This window comes from Ambystoma mexicanum, chromosome 4p (genome assembly GCF_040938575.1).
Source record: "Ambystoma mexicanum isolate Mex_15411 chromosome 4p, UKY_AmexF1_1, whole genome shotgun sequence".
NCBI lineage: Eukaryota > Metazoa > Chordata > Amphibia > Caudata > Ambystomatidae > Ambystoma > Ambystoma mexicanum.
Genome location: NC_090927.1, coordinates 658,055,500 through 658,074,529, shown reverse-complemented (window position 1 = coordinate 658,074,529; position 19,030 = coordinate 658,055,500). Strand labels below are relative to the sequence as shown.

General features: G+C 45.2%; 1 protein-coding gene across 7 annotated transcripts in view; it reads right to left on the bottom strand.

The window, feature by feature from the left end:
- ADGRB3 (adhesion G protein-coupled receptor B3) overlaps window positions 1-19,030 on the bottom strand; it is a 1,879,974-nt gene that overhangs the window by 1,198,991 nt on the left and 661,953 nt on the right. For all 7 annotated transcript variants that reach the window (XM_069606193.1, XM_069606199.1, XM_069606200.1 and 4 more), the window contains 2 exons: window positions 15,684-15,848; window positions 310-474 (listed from right to left, as the gene is read on the bottom strand). In XM_069606193.1, coding sequence (XP_069462294.1) covers window positions 310-474; window positions 15,684-15,848 — 330 coding nt within the window. The remainder of the gene's footprint in view (window positions 1-309; window positions 475-15,683; window positions 15,849-19,030) is intronic.

Here is a 19,030-nt window from a genome sequence, read left to right as displayed (position 1 = left end):
ACCTGAAGGATGCTGATTTTTTTCACACATTTAATAAGAAATAAAAAATAAATCATGTTTGTGTATATAGTCTCAGATAAGAGGACCACCCCCGCGTAGTGAGCATACATATCGCTCATGATCAATTGATACATTGCTATTGCTTTGGGAAGTTTGTTTCTCAAAATGGACATCTCCTGCCTGTCCTTGACAGGTGTAGCATGTTGAAATTTCTGAACATAGCACGACAACATATCTAGCAAGCACTGGTTCTCACACGCTGTGCATTTAGACATTACTATTCCAAGGCAGCAGTATGTTGATGCTCACCTGTGCAGTCTTGGTTGTGGCATTCCCTGCTCTCTGCCCAGGGCCCTCTGCACTCAGAGCCCCCATGAGCCGCCGGGGTGCACTGTCTGCTGCGCTGCTGCGTGCCGTTCGAACATGTCACTGAGCACTGACTCCAGGGGCTCCACTCCTGCCACTGTCCATCAACTGCGTCACAAGCGGAAAAAGAGACGGTAAAACAAAACAGCCATTATAAGGCACACGCCATATCATTACCAATCACTTTAAAAGCTGCAGGAAAATCAGTGCATCAGTGCTCAATTAGTTGTGCTTTCAATCAAATTTAAAGAAAGACGTCGGCATGCATCTGGGAACTGTAGTGGTACCCATTGACAGTAAAAACCTGCATTATTTGTCTTCATTTTGTATGCAGTGTTTTACAAAGCCTGTCATTAGCACCGAAATATATGTCTTTCAGCGTTCTGAAATTGCTGATTGCACAGTAGCTAGAGTTCTTCAAGCACATTAGCCTAAAAGTTGTTTTCTCTTATTTGTATTTCCAAATGGAAGGCATTTTCGAAGCGGTTTCCCTTGCAAGGCGCAGAAGGCTAATTAAAATGCCTATTAGGGTCACACCAGGCTAAATTATTTTCCTTAACTACCAAATGCTGCAAGCAGTGGAGAAAATCTGCTCAGTGTTTTGATTTTTTGGAACTGCATGCCCATTTTACCTCTATGTTCAATTTGTAAATCATTTGACTAAATAAAAGCAACATGGCTTTATTAAGGAGTACTGTTGTGTGCTTCGTATGATCATAGAAGGCAGGGAAATATGCATGTTGACCTAACATGTCACTGCATTGTGCAGCAGGCTTCAGAATGAAGGTTGTGTGAAAGGTAACCAAGGCACCCCAGGGAGTATTTGAAAGCAGCTCTGTCTGCAACCACGGAACCACCCAAAAGAGACCTGTACAATGGTGCCCCGTGGAAGGGGGGCTTTTCAAAACCCAACAAACCCTCAAAACGTATGTGGGATTTACCCAGAACATAGGCACCCTAACACAAACTGGGATATTCTACAAATGTGGCTGTCATTCTTGAAGCATTGTAGTCCCACATGAAAGAAAGGGGGGGGGCTTAGTCCCTTATCTGCTTATCTGTAAACCAATGTTGACCAAGATAGGATCACATTTGTTAGGGCTAGCAATCAAATGGCAGAGGGAGGTGGAGGATACGAAGGGTGACAGGAAACAGGAAGATGCAGGTTATCTGGGTGAGGTCAGAGAAGGAGGAAGTGGCAGACTAAGAGACCAGCAGGAGGACGGCTAGTGGACTGCACTGCAGGGTCGTTTCAGAGAAAAGGTGAGGTATTGGTTGGTGAAAACAAGTGGTACTGTGCTGCGAGTGTGCATGAAAGATACAGTGGGTGAGAGTATTAGAGGAAGTGTAGAGAGTGAGTGGAAAGTGATAGTAAGAGTGAAAGGAGGGTGACCGAGTAGGAGGAGGGGTGGAATGGCAATAGTGCAGAAAGTAGTAGCAGTGATGTGGAGAGGGGGAATAGTATTAGTAGTGTGGAGAGAAGAGAGTAGCAGTACTGTGGTGAGGGAAGAGGAGTAGTACTGTGGAGAAGGGAGAGCAGTTTTAGAGTGGAGAGAGAAGAGCGAGTAGGAGAGAGTAACATCAGAGTGTGGGGGCAGGTTGAAACACAGGAGAGGAAAATGAGGGCATGCCAGGAGTACAACTGAGTGGGGCTTGACTGTCTGAAAGGCACAACCCAAGAGCCCCTTTAGAATTAACCTGAAGAGTAAAGTGAGTTTAGTCTAGAAAGCCCTATAGGGAGATTGGACATGTAAGGCAATTTCCTATAGTGCCTCATTTACAGCAAAGTTGAACCTAGACAGTAGGGGTCAATCACCACTAATACACCTAGGAAGTAGGGAAGCCTAGGCTACAGTGGGAAATGCATACAGTGGATGAGAGAGTGAGAGATGGCCTTTAGCACTGGGCCGAACATAGTAATAAAAATCTTAAGCCATTTCTGGGTGATTTCATGTTCTTTAGGCCATTGTGACACAATGTATGTGTGACAGGTGTGTGTTGTTACTGTTGTCAACGTTTATTCAGAAAAAGTTCTATTAAACTACATAATTAAAATTACTGCAATTACATAAGATATACATGTGCATACATTTTTCATGGCAACATATTCGTTATAACATATACCGTCTTCATAAAATGCAACTGTACATATTTATAATGAGACACATGATTTACAGGACAATATGCAGCAAATGCAACAAGGATAACATTTCCCTAAAGGCATGCCATCAGATGATGTTAAGGTCAGCTTCAGGTACATTAATATAACATTATTCTAGAGCTATTTTCGTAAAATATCCCTAGGTTTGAATGTTCTTCATAAAAAACCTAATAACGACAAGGCAATTACAGGTGTGTTAGCCATTAGCAAATAATGCCGGTTTAAATTAATCATTGTTTGTACTCTAAGTACAGGGGTTAAGAAGTAATTGCAAGATTTTATATTTGCTGGACAGAAAAAGAAAACATACAGCATGTCTTCTTTCAGTGCGCTACAAATAAATCAGTTATATTCTGATAAAGTTGCTTGTGACCAATATGCTGTAACCAAAGCATTAAAACGAGATCTAGTCATCACTGCTCAGTCTTTTGTTCTCTTTGAGCATAATAAATAACCAGAGACCTGGTTGGTAGAAAGCACTGTATATTTTCTATTTAGTGGTTTCTTGAGTTCTCACTGTTCTCTTTCCACTTTAGGGGCCTGATTTATGGAAGTGTTTTATAATGGTGCAATCCCATAGGAAAACGTTCCATTAATCAGGCCCTGAGCCTTTGGTGTAACTTAGACCTATTACTTTTCACCACAAGCCTAGTGTTGCCAGCTGGAGTATGAGATATTATGTTTATGCAAACATAACTTAAGATGGGCAAGCCACGGTATTGACACAACTTTATTTCAGCTAAAGAATGTGATTCATAATCAATTTGGTAAATGCAACATTTTCGTTAGCCCAAACTCGTAACCACAACTATACCGGTTCCAATCTCAATTCATCCTCTAAGAACATAGGGCCTAATTCGCAAAGCGTTTTTCCAATGGAGTTTTGACATTAGAAAAAGCTTTTGTGAATTAAGGCCCATAGTAGCTACTTCTTTAGGAACTCCATAATTAGGAGCACATGAGCAGTGCCCATAAATGCCAAATATGCTTGTGCCTGCAGTCTCTCCCTCTTGCCTCCGCCCTCACCTCTCCTCCACCACTATGACACTCAACATCTCCCCTATCTATTCTAACTGCTATACTATCACCTATCCTCCTTCTGTCACAAAGTATGCAAGGAAAAAGTCTAAAAACAACTTCCTGGCCACTGACCCTGGTGTGCCCATCGTAGACACCTACGTCAGCACAAATTCCAGACAGATTGTCACTAACATCCTCTTTTCTGTCCCCTCTCCAGATCTCTGGACTCCTCATTTGATCTCTACTCTCTCCCCTTTCTCATCCTCATCCATTGATGGTGGCACTAGATGGGAAGTACTCTTGGGCTTCTCATCATCCAGGTGTATCATCATTAATGTCTATCGCAATAGCACTACCATGATTCAGGATCCTCAATCCAACCTTCTCCTCTTTGAATGGCACCTGCAACCCCTCATCAACTTCCTTACTACACCTGCTACTCCTGCTTCCTCTCTCTCTGTCCCACCTCCTCTTCCTCCTCCAAGAGTTGTACATTGCCCCTGTACCCCTCCTCGGAAAGCCTGCTTAATTTTGCTGCCCTTAATGCTCGCTCTGCTATCAAACACTCTGCTGACATCTGCCTCCTTCTCAAAGACCTTGACCTCAATATCCTCGCTCTTACTGAGACGTGGTTCAATGCCAGCTCAGTCACTGCTTTTGACTTCCTTCTCCCCACTGGCTACAAGATCATATCTAAACCTCACCCTAACCGTGCTGGCAGAGAGGTTGCCTTGATCTTCCCTGAGCCTCGTCTGCAAGCTTGTCATCTCTTCTACTGCCTCCCTAACCATTTCCACCATCTATAGGCCACCAGGCTCTATCTCCCTGTTCCTCTCAGAATGGGCTGATTTCTCCTCCTCTCTCCTGACATCTACCACTAAACTCCTAATCCTGGGTGACTTCAACATCCACATTGACCCCTCTATCATGGCTTCCACTTTCTTCCGGTGACCTCTGGACCTCATTCTCCCCCTTCATTCTCCCCTCTGGTCCTACCCACATGGCTGGATACTCTAATCCACTCTAATCTTTATCTCGCCACCCTGCTCTCCTGGTCTGACCACTCCCTCCTCTCACCTCGGTCCTCTTGGCCCTCTGACCGTACTTCCCCCAGCTCTGCCAACCTGGTTCACGGACATCCGCCCAATGAAATGAGTGTCAGCTGCTGCCTTCACATCCACTTCCATCCCCTCTCTCCTCCCACTGCAGACTCTTCCTCCATCTTGCCATCACTAACACTGTTGACACTCTTGCCCCAGTCATTCACTTGAAGCATGCCTCTAAATGTAACATTTTGTACGATTATGATCTAGCAGCCCTGAAACACAAGTGCAGAGCTATGGAACGGAAGTGGCAGACCTCATGCTCATCTTCTGACAACCTGCCCTGGCGCCTTCTCCAAAGGCAATATTGTCTCTCCATCTGTTCCAAGAAGATGGCCCACATCCAAGCTTGCGTCTCTGTAGCATACAACAACACAGCTGAACTAGCCAAGCCTTCTGCAGTCTCCACCTCGCCTCTTCCCTCCCAGGCCCTCTGCACTGCACTGGCCCCCTACTTCACTGCAAAAACCCAGGACATCCTGAATACTCTTTCTTCCTCCCTTTCCCCCTACCCTCCTTCCATCCCCCTGCAGCACCTTGTCCAGCATCCTCCCTCAGCCATCTTCTGCTCCTTTTCTCCTATAAAATCAGATGAGGTCACTAGGGTTCTCCGCTCTATGAAGGTCTCCTCCAAACCGGTCTTCCCATGTTCTTCGAGAACTATGAAGGACAACATCGGCTCCCTTGCCCCTGCACTTGCTGATTTCTGAAATCACTCTCTTGCTACCTGGTCTTTCCCCTCCTTCCTCAAGAAGTATCTTGGCGCCCCCTCCTGAAAAAAGATTCTGCCAAGCCCTCCTGTCTGGCTTACTACCGCCCCATCTCTATCACTCCCTTCCTTGGGAAACTTACAGAGAAGCTGGTCTTCCCCCAACTGACCCAGCATACTGAGCTCGTTGGTTGCCTACACAACCATCACTCTGGATTCTGAGCATGGAAACTGCTCTCCTGAACAGCTGTGAAGAACTGCTCATACCGTTTGACTCTAGCTCACCCGCTGTTCTCATTCTGCTCAATCTCTCCTCTGCATTTGATACGGTCAACCATTGCATCCTCATAAAATGGCTTCATGACACTCTTGGTATCTTGAAGCGGGCACTGGACTGGCTGAGCTCCTTCCTCACTGACCATTATTCTGGGTGCTTACTCCTCTCCTACCTCTACCTCCACCTTTGGCATCCCCCAAGCCTTCAACCTTTTAGCCTTGCTCTCAACAGCTATCTTGTTCCGCTTGCTCACCTCATTTCCACTTTCTCCCCTCGCTTCCAGTGTTATGCAGACAACGCCCAACTCTTCTTCAAAGTTCCCTCTGCTCTTCTCCCTACTTCCTCCACCATTCCTGACCGCCTATCTGCTACCTAATCCTGGTGTGCTTCTAATGATCTCTGCCTCAATGCCACCAAGACCGAGATCCTTCCTATTGGGACTCCTGCTCCCTCTTTACTCCCTTCACTTTGGCCACCCTTCTTGGGTTCTCCCCCTTCATCTAAAGCCAGAAACTTTGGAGTCATCTTCGACTCCTCTCTCTCCTTCCTTCGTCACATCTTGGACCTTGCCAAGAAGGCCCATTTTCAGATCCACCTCCTCATAGGTATCCTTCCCTTCCTTACTTTTCACCGGGAGCTCAATATCTCTAGAGCTTTGGTCCTCTGCAGGTTGGACTACTGTAACAGCCTCTTCCTTAATCTACCCTCTTCCACTCTCCACCCCCTCCAGTTTATCCAGGATAATGCTGCAAGACTTATCCTTTGCCTCAAGCCTAGGGACTGCATCTATCCAGTCCTAAAATCTCTCCACTGGCTCCCGGTTGCTGCAAGGATCAAATTCAAATCCCTCTGCATCATTCATAAGGCCTTCTGGGGTCAGGGACCACGCTACCTGCAACTCGGGCTCCACAATTACTCTCCCTCTAGATCTTTCTGCTTTTCCGGCTCCAACTCTCTGTATGTCAAGAGCTCGTGACCGATCTGTTTCCTTGGCTGGCTACGTCCTCTGGAACAGCCTCCCCCTTCCTCTCCATCTTGAGCTGGAACTCATCAAATTTGGGAAGCTCCTCACGACTCTCCTCTTCACCTCCTCCTTCCCCTCTCCCTCCCATGCTAAACCCCACAGTCACTGAGACTGCTGGTCTGTCCTTCTGGGTCCTGGCCTTCCATTCAATCGCCTTAGCCACCACCTTCTCACAACACTTGCCTTTGGGCACCCACTGCCTATGCTGTCCCACAGGCCTGCACTTATGATATTGGCAGGTGACCACTCTTCATCTAGTGATCTCTGCCCAGCACTTACCTGTTCCCTGCAACCGACCCTCTGGCACTTCCCCTTGTGGAACCTCCAGCACTTACCCCCTTCCCTTGTCCCTCTCTCTTGTATGTTCTGAATGCTCACAAGGCCTAGTAGGACCACCTCTGTCTTGTTCATCAGTATTATTGTATTTGCCTCGTGTTCCCATGTTCCCTCCCCTTTGCCCTGTGGGCGCTTTATAACACGATTTCTTGATGTATAAGCAGCTTACAAATGCACAATAAATAAAAAAATTAATAAAAAGAATTAATTATCCTTGTGTAGACCGGTTAGTGTAGAGGTATGCAGTTATGCATCAGATCTTCCAGACAGTTCATGTCCTTTAGACAGCCCCACAATTTCATGCCAATGACTCTATCAAAGGTGGAATATTTTTTGCAATAGGATAAGTATGTGCTTCACTACTTTTGCCGCATAATTGTGCCAAATGTATCTTTTTAAGCACTGTGTGAGCTTGGGAAAACGGATGAGTTTTAAAGTGCCTATCAGATAAATGAAAGATGTAACTTAAAAAAAAAGGAAAAACATAGTGAAACTGTCAGCAGTAAAATGAAAACTAGAGGAACTCAGTTCCCATTCCTCTAACTCTCTTTGGCCTCTGATGGCGCAGAGCAATTTCAGATGGAAAAGCAAGAAGGTTAACTGGGCTCCTCCATTACAAAAGGGTGTCTGACAGAGCCCTGTGGTAGAGAGTTAGGACACTGTGTTGTGAGGTTGCTTTTGTGTTTGTGTTGGTAGAGGTTCCTCAAATACTGTAAAGGACTGGTAGAGCACTGTGCTAAGTGTCAAAGTACAAACATGGGGCATAGCAGCTGTCTGGAAACAAGGGTGCCGGTAAGGATACCGGCACCCTTGTTTTCCGGACCGCCACATTCTGAGTCTGCCTGCCGGAGCCGTGCCCGGCAGGTCTGACCCTTCCGGGCACAGAGGCCATGGTAGGCAGACTGGTTACGGAAACACTGGCACCATAAGCAACGGTGCCGGTGCTTCCGTATCCCCATTCCCATGGAGTCCTTTTGGACATTTTACTGGAGCCTGACTTTCTGGGCTGCTGGGGTTGTAATCTCCCGGTGGCACCGGGAAGTCAGGCACCGGAAAATATTGATGGGTCTGGTGGCAACCTGCCGGTAGCACTGGCAGGGTTACCACTGGACCCATAATGAGGCCCATGGACACAGTTTACACAGCAGGACCCTGGAATTAGGGGAAAGGCCGTCAGAGCAAAGCCATGTGGAACATACCAAAGTGCTTGCCAGTATTTTGAGCATGACTACATCATGTTGTAGCTTGTACATGAGAGATGAGTGGCTGTTCTATTCATCATATTCAAATAAGTGGGAATGTCACTCTTGAACACTTTTAGAAATGATTGCACTACCACTGAACACATCTGGCATTCTTGCACATTTGTTTTCTTAGTTCTTATTTCTTGAGCTATTAACATAATGCAACTCACACAACCCTCTGTAATCTCACATAAGTGCAGTAATATTGGAGAAACCTAGATACAATACATACTGTGCAGTTGCCACATTTACTCCCACAAAAATCCAACTGAGAGGAGGAATAGCCCCCACATGAGCCCAGAGTGTGCTATTGGCAAGGAACATTCCTATGTGAAATGCCAACATCACTGCTGGGCACAATGACAAAAGAAAACCATAATTGAGCTTTTTATAAATGTCACCAAGAGCATAAATTGTCATCAACCATGACATTCTCTGATCCTTTTCCAACCTGTATTAATAAGAAGTGAAAATAGGAAAAGGAGACTGAAGGCGAGGAAGAAATACCACAAAGACCTTCAGAGGATCCCCTTTCTAGTCATTGCATTTACGAAATTCTACTGATAAAGTCCAGCAGGCATGTGATCTTTGTGCCGGCAATAAATAAAACCTCAACATTAATCGAGGAAGGAGCCATCACTATTAATACCTTAGCCTTTCTATAGCCACAATCCATCCAAGCCCACAAACAATCAGAAGAAGGTCATCACACTATTGATAAGAGTCCTTTGTCTGCAATCTCCTAGCAGAGAGGCATATTATTGTAAGGAGGCTTGATTGCACAGATTACTCTGAGGCACGGCTACCCAGAGGAGAGCTTCTTTCCTTCTGTACAGCCTCAGACTACAGGCTACAGATACATACAGGGACATCAGGTAGGTTTCTAGGGTACAACATCTGCCGTCACCCTCTCATTCAGTCAACAAATCGTCACCTGTCACTCTCTGAACATCCAAGAAGGAACATTCACTCACTCAACACTCCCTGTCAGTCACACATAACATCCCACACATATAGAGCAGGTTGCAAGGGGAAGGCAAGTCATAATACATATCCAACATAAGGAAGGAAACAGTACTTAATTTTGCCACACGCAAACATTTTCCAAGTGCACAGACCAAAGTTCCAAAATAAATCAGACATCACTTCCTACAAGTTTCACTGAACTCTTTGCCATACATAGAGCCTCATTCCGAGATTGGAGGTAGTCATGGTGCTATTTGTGCCATGACTGCCTCCAATAACGGTACCAGCACTGGTCTCGTTCAATGGGGACTTACCGGTGTAGTCTGACCTTTGCGGGACTGGTAAGTCCCCATTGAAAAAACCATACCCCATTCCCATTTGAGTCCCCATAGGGCTCAATGGGAATGGGGAAGTAGCTAATAACGGTACCGCAATTTGCAGTGCCGTTTTTGGCTCTGAATTCCCTTAACGGGTCCCGTCCATAACGCCTGGTAAAACCAAGCGTTAAAGGAGGGACCCGCTAAGGGAACTCGTAGTAGGGCGGTAGGTCGAGAGAATCCATTGGTTCCTCCCAACGTCAACCTGCACCCTACCTCCTTAAGTCCACAACAATAACTTGCCACAACTCATTCAAATCCACCTCCACTCAAGAGTTAGCTAAATTAGTGAGCCAAGAAAGGCCAATAAAGGAACAGATCACATCCATTGCACACACCATTACCCCTGACTGCAAAGAACAAGTTACTTTCTTACCTGGTAACGTTCTTTTGATGGGATGGTCCAACGACATATTCCATATCTATGAAAGGTAATGTCCGCAGCACAGCTGTGGACATTACCTGTCATAGATATGGAATACGTCGGAGGACCCAATCCCCTCGAAACATCCATGTTCCAAGACCTTGTCCCGACCTATCTAATAAAAGCCAGCATGACCCTGCTACAGAAGAGACCAGATGCAGACCACTGGAATTGAAGAAATATCACTGAACCGTGAAATTCTCATTTGAGGGCAAGTTGCTTGAGTAACTCGCAACACTACACAATTTCTCTGAAAAAGAAAGGCTGTTACATGATAAAATAAAAAAATCTGAATCCTGGCACGCCAATAACAATAAGACCACACGTGTCAATGATAAAGAAGACATTCTTCAATATACTGATCCTAACGACGAACAATTCTGCTCCTGCTCGACCTGTTAAGCATTTTCCACAATAACAAGACCCTCGTTAGCCACCTTCACCTCTCAATGTACGGGCGATGGACCCCCTGAAATTAGTGAAACCATTGCTTAATAGTCACTTCATCAAGGTTATGCTCTGTTTCTGCTACTAACACCCAAAGACTCTTCTGTGATGCGCCTGCAGCGCTATGCCCTCTCCACGTGGTTATTCAATGCATATGTCAACATGCTTGCAAGATGTTATAAATTAGTTCACAGCAGTTTTCCAACTTTACACTTCTGTCATCCAACTTCTGATTATCTTCACCGGAATTCATAAAGATAGATACCTTGTGCAAGGCAGTAGATCCATAGCTGAATATTTAACAAATGGCTGTACTCAAATTGTCAAAGGTAGATAATGACAGCTTTGTTGCCTTCCTATTTCAATTGTCGGGATCACTCAGAAGCTTTATCTTTGCCACATCACGATATCTAGTGGTCTATGTGGGACCATACTACAAAAGTGAATGGAGCCCATAACATACGTGAATGAAGAAGGGCAACCTTTACCTAAGCCTGGGCCCTACTTAGTCGATGGAAAGAGACAGAATTGGCAAGCTGAGAATTGAGCCCTAAGCATTCTGTGGTGGATTAGCAGCAAAGAATGAGACACCCACAGGCACAGCACATTAACTTCCATAAGGTACTTGTTGCACTGCTGGGAAGCAAGTATTGGCCCCTCTGTGACTGCTGGGTTCCATTGAATGTGCTTGATTTCAGGGAGCAAGTGCGATGCCACAACTTGTAGTGACTGTTTGAACATGTGCTGAACAGCGGGAGCAACAAGTTCTACTTGTGAAGTGGTTGACCAGTGAGAAGCCGGGGAAATACATGCTGCTCATTTACTAAAATGGTGATTGTGCCTGTGCCCAAAGACAATGCATTTGACATGGTGCAGCTGTCAGGGTCATCACATAATATTCATTGAAGTAGTGCACTTGCATTTGTTCCTTCTGCATGTGACACACATCCTTGCCACATTTTGAGCCTCTGTACTGGGTACTTGTCCAGGCTGATCAGCATTCCTTCAGCCATCTGTGAAGTATTCCTAGTTTGGAGCTTCAGGAGAAGAGCGGATATGACATATTGGGAGTGCCCAAAATAGTACCTCCTGCAGGAGAATGCACTAATCCTCGACAGTCGACAGAGCTAAGGGCACTGTCAGAGGTGGCTGACTGACTGGCTGATCTGCAGGTCTGTGAGGCCCGACAGCAGTTGGTGCGGCGTGATGGCCCGAAGTTGGAGGGTAAATTCCTTTAGCATTTTTTCTCTGCACTCTGTGTTCCGTTTGGTATGGAGAGAACAAGCTGATGACCACCGTGTGTGCTAGCGGTACAGTGGCACAGAAGTGCTGGCTGGTGTTCTGCCAAGCAGCAAGATACCATTCTGGCAGTGCCATTCTATAGTGTAGCGGGGAGACTCCTATAGAGAGTGTGGGGTGTGACCTGTGTACCTTTCTGAGCCCCCCATGAAATGTCCATCTTCCATCTCCTTTGCCTTGGATGCTGGTCTGCTGTGGTCTTGATGGCTATTCACTATTAGGGCTGTTGATCATTTGGTGGGTGTTATCAGGAGAGATTGTTGTATTGGTAGAACATTAGAGATGTTTCTTGTTGGGTTGTTTTGTAGTCTCTCATGGAAACTCTTGCCTCTTACTAGAGGCACTAGAGCCACAGTAATTAAAATGCCTCCTGTTCACTTAGTGGAGTCATTTGCCCCTGTTCATCAACTCGAGCCCTTTGGCCTAGGCACAACAAATGGAATTTCACAAAATAGTCCTAATCTTGGAACGTTGCCTATACCTCTCACTGAGAACGCTAGTCTATCTTCAAACCCACTGCATAATAAAATCTGCCTAAATAAAGAGTTAGACTTGAGAGTGTGAAGAAAACGGTGACTGTGGGATTTGAGTTCAGCTCCCTCTGTTGGAGGTGAAGATGAATTTGTCAGGCTGCCGGATACCTCTATAGTATGTGGAGATTTAGCATTGGAGGGTCCGGCTAACCAGGAGGATCACAGGCCCTCACCGAAGTTTGGGGTTATTAGAAGGCATGTTGAAAGATTTGATGGTCCTTTCGCATCCCTACTCGCGTCTTCATCTTCTTTGGTAGAAAGGGTGGCAGAAGCTACCCAGGAGCCTCCACCACAGTCTCCACTGGGGCCTGTGGGGAATGAGTAATCTAATCTTTGTGATGAAATTAGCTCTATGCAATGGCATCAAGTCAAGGATAGGATAACAGCTGAGCTTAATCAATGCTATACATTTTCAGATTTTTGCTCCTGGGTTGAGTTGCTGGAAAAACTTGTGTTGCAATTTCGCCCTGTTAAGGCGCACAATTCCTGCCAAACAGACCAGAACCCTGATATGGTCAATAATCCTGCCAAACAGACCAGACCCTGATATGGTAATTACTCCTGCCAAACAGACCAGAACCCTGATATGGTAACTACTCCTGCCAAACAGACCAGAACCTTGATATGGTAAACCAGTCCTGCCAAACGGACCAGAACCCTGATATGCTAAACCAGAGCTATCAAACAGACCAGAACCCCGATATGATAAACTGGAGCTATCAAACGATCCCTAATGAAATCTGCAACCCTGTCTTTATAGGCAATAATTCACCCTCTAACTATGATGTGAGCAAGGATATTGAAAGTCCCAGGGGACATCCTCTCAGAGGACCCTGGATGCAGTGAACCTGCTTCATCTTCTGGAAGATAAACCTGCAAAAGCACATGAAGCTACATTTCATCCCCCGACATTGAGACCACCCATGTCCGTTAAGACTGGAGTGTCGACATTGCCAGTTGCAGAGGAGGAGCCAGTCCAGGCATGTTTACACTGTGTTTCTTCCAAACATGGTATGTCCTGGAATTTGCATATTGTCAATGATCAGGGGCATGCACCTTCACTTTATCATTACCGAGGGAGATTCCATGTACCCCCTTCTTTCCTACCGCACATTATTCCTTCCTTTGAACCCTTAAGTCCAACTTTAACCTTAAGCTAACCTTACCCACATTCAAAAGGGACTTTCACAATGCAACAGTGCAGATGCGGTCAAAGGCAGAAAGACGTAGAGGCATTACAAACTCAATGTCTGGCCAAGTGAATGTAGACTAAGTAAGCGCAGACAAAGGTTTCTGGGTAAGGTAAGGTAGGGATACCCTAAGTAAGTTGATTAGAATGTGACTTGATTTAATTTGATTTGTTGGAATGTTGTGCATCAAAGGTTGAGTGTAAGGGTTGTGTTTCTTGTCTGCATGGGGTGCATGACGTTTACACTGTGGTGATATCTGTGAGTATAACACAGTTGTTGGCTGCAGGTTTGTATGCATTAAGAGTCCAATGTTGTCTGATGGTGCATGAATGTTTGCTGTTCTGGAATTGTAACTGTATTGCGTTTGCATAACTGTGTGGTTGGTGCTATTGGGGGCTTGCAGTTGCTGCGTGGTTGCACACGCATGGTATGTTTTTTTTTATACCCGTGCAATCAGTTTGTCAGTTGTTGTTACCCCCTGGGTGGTTGGGTGCCTGGACTGTGCTTTGCATGCCTCCATCAGAAGATCTTACTAAAAGAGTAGCGGGAACCAGTAACGTATGTGGACGAGGAAGTGTATCTTTCTCCTTTGCCTTGATGCTGCGTGGTGGTGGTGAGTGGCCATGCCGCACGATTACACATACCACTAAGTAGTAACTACAGTTATTAACTGTTGGTAAGGTTCACTCCATTCGCCAATACCTGATCGCACATTTCTCTCTGACACTGGTGACAATCATTGTAACAGAGAATGTTTCTGTGCAGAAACTACTGCTTGCTCACTTCCTTGGAGAGAAAAACAAACTTTAGGGACGAGTGAGCGACTGAGCGATACATGCTTGTTGGGGTACACCACTTGCTACAAGCTACATTGTTAAGTTATCCTCTGAAAATCTTTCACAATGATCCCCTATCACATGTAATGGGCACTGTTTTAAATGCTTTCACGATTGCCAATTATTTTGAAACGTTTTAAGAAATCGGATCAAAACATAGGCCATACACTGAACATCAATTATGGCCTTAAATTGTGCAATTAACAGAATGTGGAAAGTAGCCAGGGAGACAATAATTCAAACGGGATGGACTGCATTATCTATACACGTACTGTAATGTGCGTATGTATTAGGATATTTGTTTGCGCTTCTGACTTTGAAAGCTATGTTTGTTGGTAAAATATACATGTAATGAGATTCAGTTAAACTCTATTAAATCCTGTGCTCCTGTAGATGTTGGCAGGATTCTGTGTTCTTCAATTGTTTGTGCATGGTTCTCTGAGGTTATAACTCGAATGTCCTGCCATGCTCTATGCATGAAATAACGCCTCATGCCTGGAACACGGACTGCCAGGGAGACATGTGAGGAGTCTATGCACACTGTGCACACTGGATTCAGTCTAGGAAACTGATTTACTTTTAAATTGAACAAGTAAGCGATGCTTTGGTTTTATGGTGCTGAGATCAAATCATCAGGGAACAACGGTGCAGTCAGTATGCAGCTGATCTGTACACACCAATCAATATATGTAAATGTCTTGTTGTGGGACTGTGACAGAAACATGTGTGACAAAGTGTGGAGTAGAATTCGGCTCAATGAGTATTATGACTTAGAAGACCCATGCGATAAGTGCTGTATATGGAGTGTGCAGTAGGATGGAGGATGACATTTGGAAATCCTCTATAGTGTGGGGGCAGTGGTGGTGAGATCAGGCTGTGCGAGCCTGGTGTAACTGCACGGGGGGTAACACATTTCAACATAGTCAACAACAATGTTTTCAAGAATAAGGCACTAAAAAAACAATTAAAAACAACATTCAAGAGGCTTTACTCCCAGAGAAAAAATATGTCCCATTCTAATTCTCCATCACTGTCAAATAACCTTTGGGAAAATCAGATAAGATGTTTTTTTAAGAAGAAAAATGTACTGTTTAAAGATTGTGTTCTGCTAATGATGACTCTGACATCTTCTGATGTACTAGTTACTGCAATACAATTATTGGAAAATGAATCACAATTTCAGATGTTTTTGACATTGATTAATGTTTGTTATCATTATTATTTTTATAATTATTATTATCATTATCATTATTATTACTATTATTATTATTTTAATCAGGGATAATGCCTGTCTTTCCTCTTTAGAACATTGAACACAGATAAAATGGACACTCTATTATTTTGCTGAAACCAGTTAAAGAAAAAGCTCACCTGGGCAAAGGGCAATATTGCAAGGTTTATGATGTGTTTCAGGCCCATCACAAGATCGTCCACCGTACTGGGGGGCTACACAGCTTCTCGTTCTTGTCCGTTGGCCTCTTCCACAAGTAAATGAACATAGGCTCCATGGTGACCATTCCTCCCACACTCCATGCACTGCAATAAAGCAAACAGGTTCAAATACACATGACTGTACAGGATGAAGAATGCATGTGATGGAAAACGCGTCACTTTGCCAACAAATGACAAAAGAACAATTCAGTAGACATGTTTAACTGTGTGAACCGGGCAAAGGCTCGGCCAGTAAGAGGATCTGGGAGGATTATAGGTTTATTACTACATTAATCACTGCTATAGACACAAAAACAACTGATGAACAGAACTCTTTGTGTTACTCGTAGCCGCTGGCATTGCTTTAGACAGCTTTCATTTCATCGTCGTTAGCATGTCTGACCCATTACAGAAGGGGCTAAGCATATGCAAATCAGTATTGGTCTTGCCACCAATGCTAACAGTCCAAAGAGACTGGAAGACCATGTCCCCTCTGCAAAAAGTACACGCAACACCACATGTGTTTAAGCCTCCTTGGGCCTCCTCGGTTAGGTGCAGCTTAATTCTCTAGAGACAGAGAGCAAGTTGGCAATGTATCCCTGTTACATTTGACATATTGGCAACCTAATGGTAGCAACAATTTGGGAGAGCTATTGGTACAGGATGTCACTTCTAGTAACCAGGGGATGTTAACACTAAAAATAAATTATTATGCTGAAAAGCAGACTATTTCACATTTAAAAAATAAAATATGCTAGCATATGGAACATATGAACATGACCGGTGCAAAGTGAAGGGCCACACATTCCACCTTCCGTGTGTGACAGGCACATTGGTAGGGCAGGTTGTTAGAGGGAGACTTGCAGTTTCACCTGGAACGGTCAATATAGCATTGGGCTTCGCCTGGCTGCACACTCATGAAGGGTCATTTCTCCATTTGCATGAATGCATTCTCGGTGCAATCGGGAAAAGGCCTGCTGCCCTGACACGTCCCATCATATAACACGTACTGGAAGTTTGCCTTTCTTTCGAACCACGCTTTTGGCTACCCTCCGAACCATTTTACTTAACGTGGTCCATCACATCGCAGTGCACAAAGCACAGTGCAGAAATGACTTGGCAAGTCTGTCCGTGTATTCTGCAACATATCCAGAAAGCCCATGTCTACGCCTCTGTGATGGGTTAAGCGTGCGCCCCCTAATGGACACCTGGCAAAGTCCTCCTCTGGGAGTGGACACTGTTGTCATGTGCCCTGAGAGGCATACAAAGTGCAACTACTGAACATGCAGTGCTTCCTTTGGAGTTTCTTCAGCCATTGGACATGTATTACGGAAGCATTGCACCAGTGCTGTGCAATTTTACACAGTATTGGCATCAGGCCAAAAACTGGCCTGAAAACAAAGAGTGAAACAACATCCATGTTCGTGAAGATACCTTCCCTTGTGAAAATGCTGTGCACAATTACACTTTCCCCAGTGCAAACATGTATGTGTCATGCCTCCATAGCCTCCGATTGGTATGGCAGGGCACCAGACCTCAATGCAAACTAGGGGATGTCTTCTATGACCTTAGTTCATTGGCTTACATGGTATTATTATATGGTCAAAAGCCCCCTTCATATAAGAGGATGTCGGCTTCTATCTTTGGTAACTGGCTTATTCTGTACATTGCCCCTTCTGTAATATTAAATTGTGTTGGGTATGTGCAGATATGACGTAGAAGTGGATGAAGAAGGAATTATCATGCTTGCATTTGCATGTGCCTAGTGTACCCACTGCTGTCAGGCTGTGATCCATAAGGTACACTGCCTGTAAGAACACTATCTGAGAGGTGATTCATTTAGGGGCTATTTGAGGAACCTTCACAACAGTTCCCCAAAATATAGAACAGAATTGTATTTGGAAAGTGTTTGGAGGTTTCATAGAGGATTTGCTAGTGTGACTGGTTGTCGGGCAGAGGGTTTAGTTGAGTTTTAGGGTGTTCCAAATGTTTATCTTTTCCGATTCGTTTTCCATTGACAAATGTTTCCCCTGACCTGCAGCTTGAACCGCTGGACAGATCTGCGCCAACCTTTCTGAGTGGCTTACATCTGGTCGCCAAAACATGCTTTCGCAAGATCAATATGCAGACCTGCGATCCCCTTTAAGATATCTCATTGGCTAAATCGGTCTGCAGATCTGAACGCGTTTCAGGGTAGCTACAGAGCAAGTCCCACTGACCTTGCAAGGGGCATCCAGAATGGCTACTGAAAGGGGGACATTCTGGTTGGATGCTTGGGGGAGCTATGTGTGAAACACTCTAAAAAGGGGGAAGTTATAGTCCTTTTTGGGTTTCTTCCCATCGTATGCCAGGTAAGGGAGGACTCCATAAAGATTCAATAAGTCAGACAAATTGTAATAAACAGGTGCATGGCTGTGGAGTCCGTGGTCTACTAGACAAGTCTGGTAGCCATTGGTGGACCATGGGCCATCACAAAGGTCCACAGGATTCGTGTTGGACTTGGACCGGGCTATCTGCAGACCTGCCTAGTGGCACATGGAGTATCAGTAGGGTCGCAGTGGCCACAGAGTCAACACACATTATAGTACCAGTGGCCACTTTATGTGGTTTGGCAGAGGCCTGGGCCTAAGCAAAGGCCACTAAGCATTACCTCTTGTAGCTGCATCTGGGTTGCAACCTGTGCACTGGGCTAAGAGGCAACTGAGCATGCCCGCAGCCCATGCTCATTTGGCTCATAGGTGTCTCAGGGTGCCCGATGTAGGGCCACATGTCTTGCCAGGTCTAGGTTGCCACTTGATACGGACAAAGGCCATGCACAGATGGCACAACAAGTGGGCAGATGTGCCCCTGTAAAAGTGCCACCTCCCTTAGCCACAAGACATGTCCGGTGTGCTCTGTCGATAAGTAAACCAGTTATCATTAAAAAACTTCATGTTTGCTCTATTTGTCAGATTGATGACATTGGGCCTCATTACGAGTCCGGCGGTAACCTGCCGTTTTTTTGGCTCGGTTACCGTTGAACTCGTATTACGATTCCGCCTCTGCGAATCCCGGAATTACCGGGGCATTACGACCCGGGAATTCCGGAGGCAGAATTTGGTAAATCCCCATTTCCATTGAGTCCCATAGGACTCAATGGGAATGGGGACCATGGAAACACCGGCACCATCTCGTGATGGGGCCGGTGTTTCCACGTCCGCCTGCAGGCGGGCAGTGTTAAACCAGCCAGGTCAGACCTGGCAGGAATGACACCTCCGCCTGCAGGACTCGAGATCACCCGGTATGAA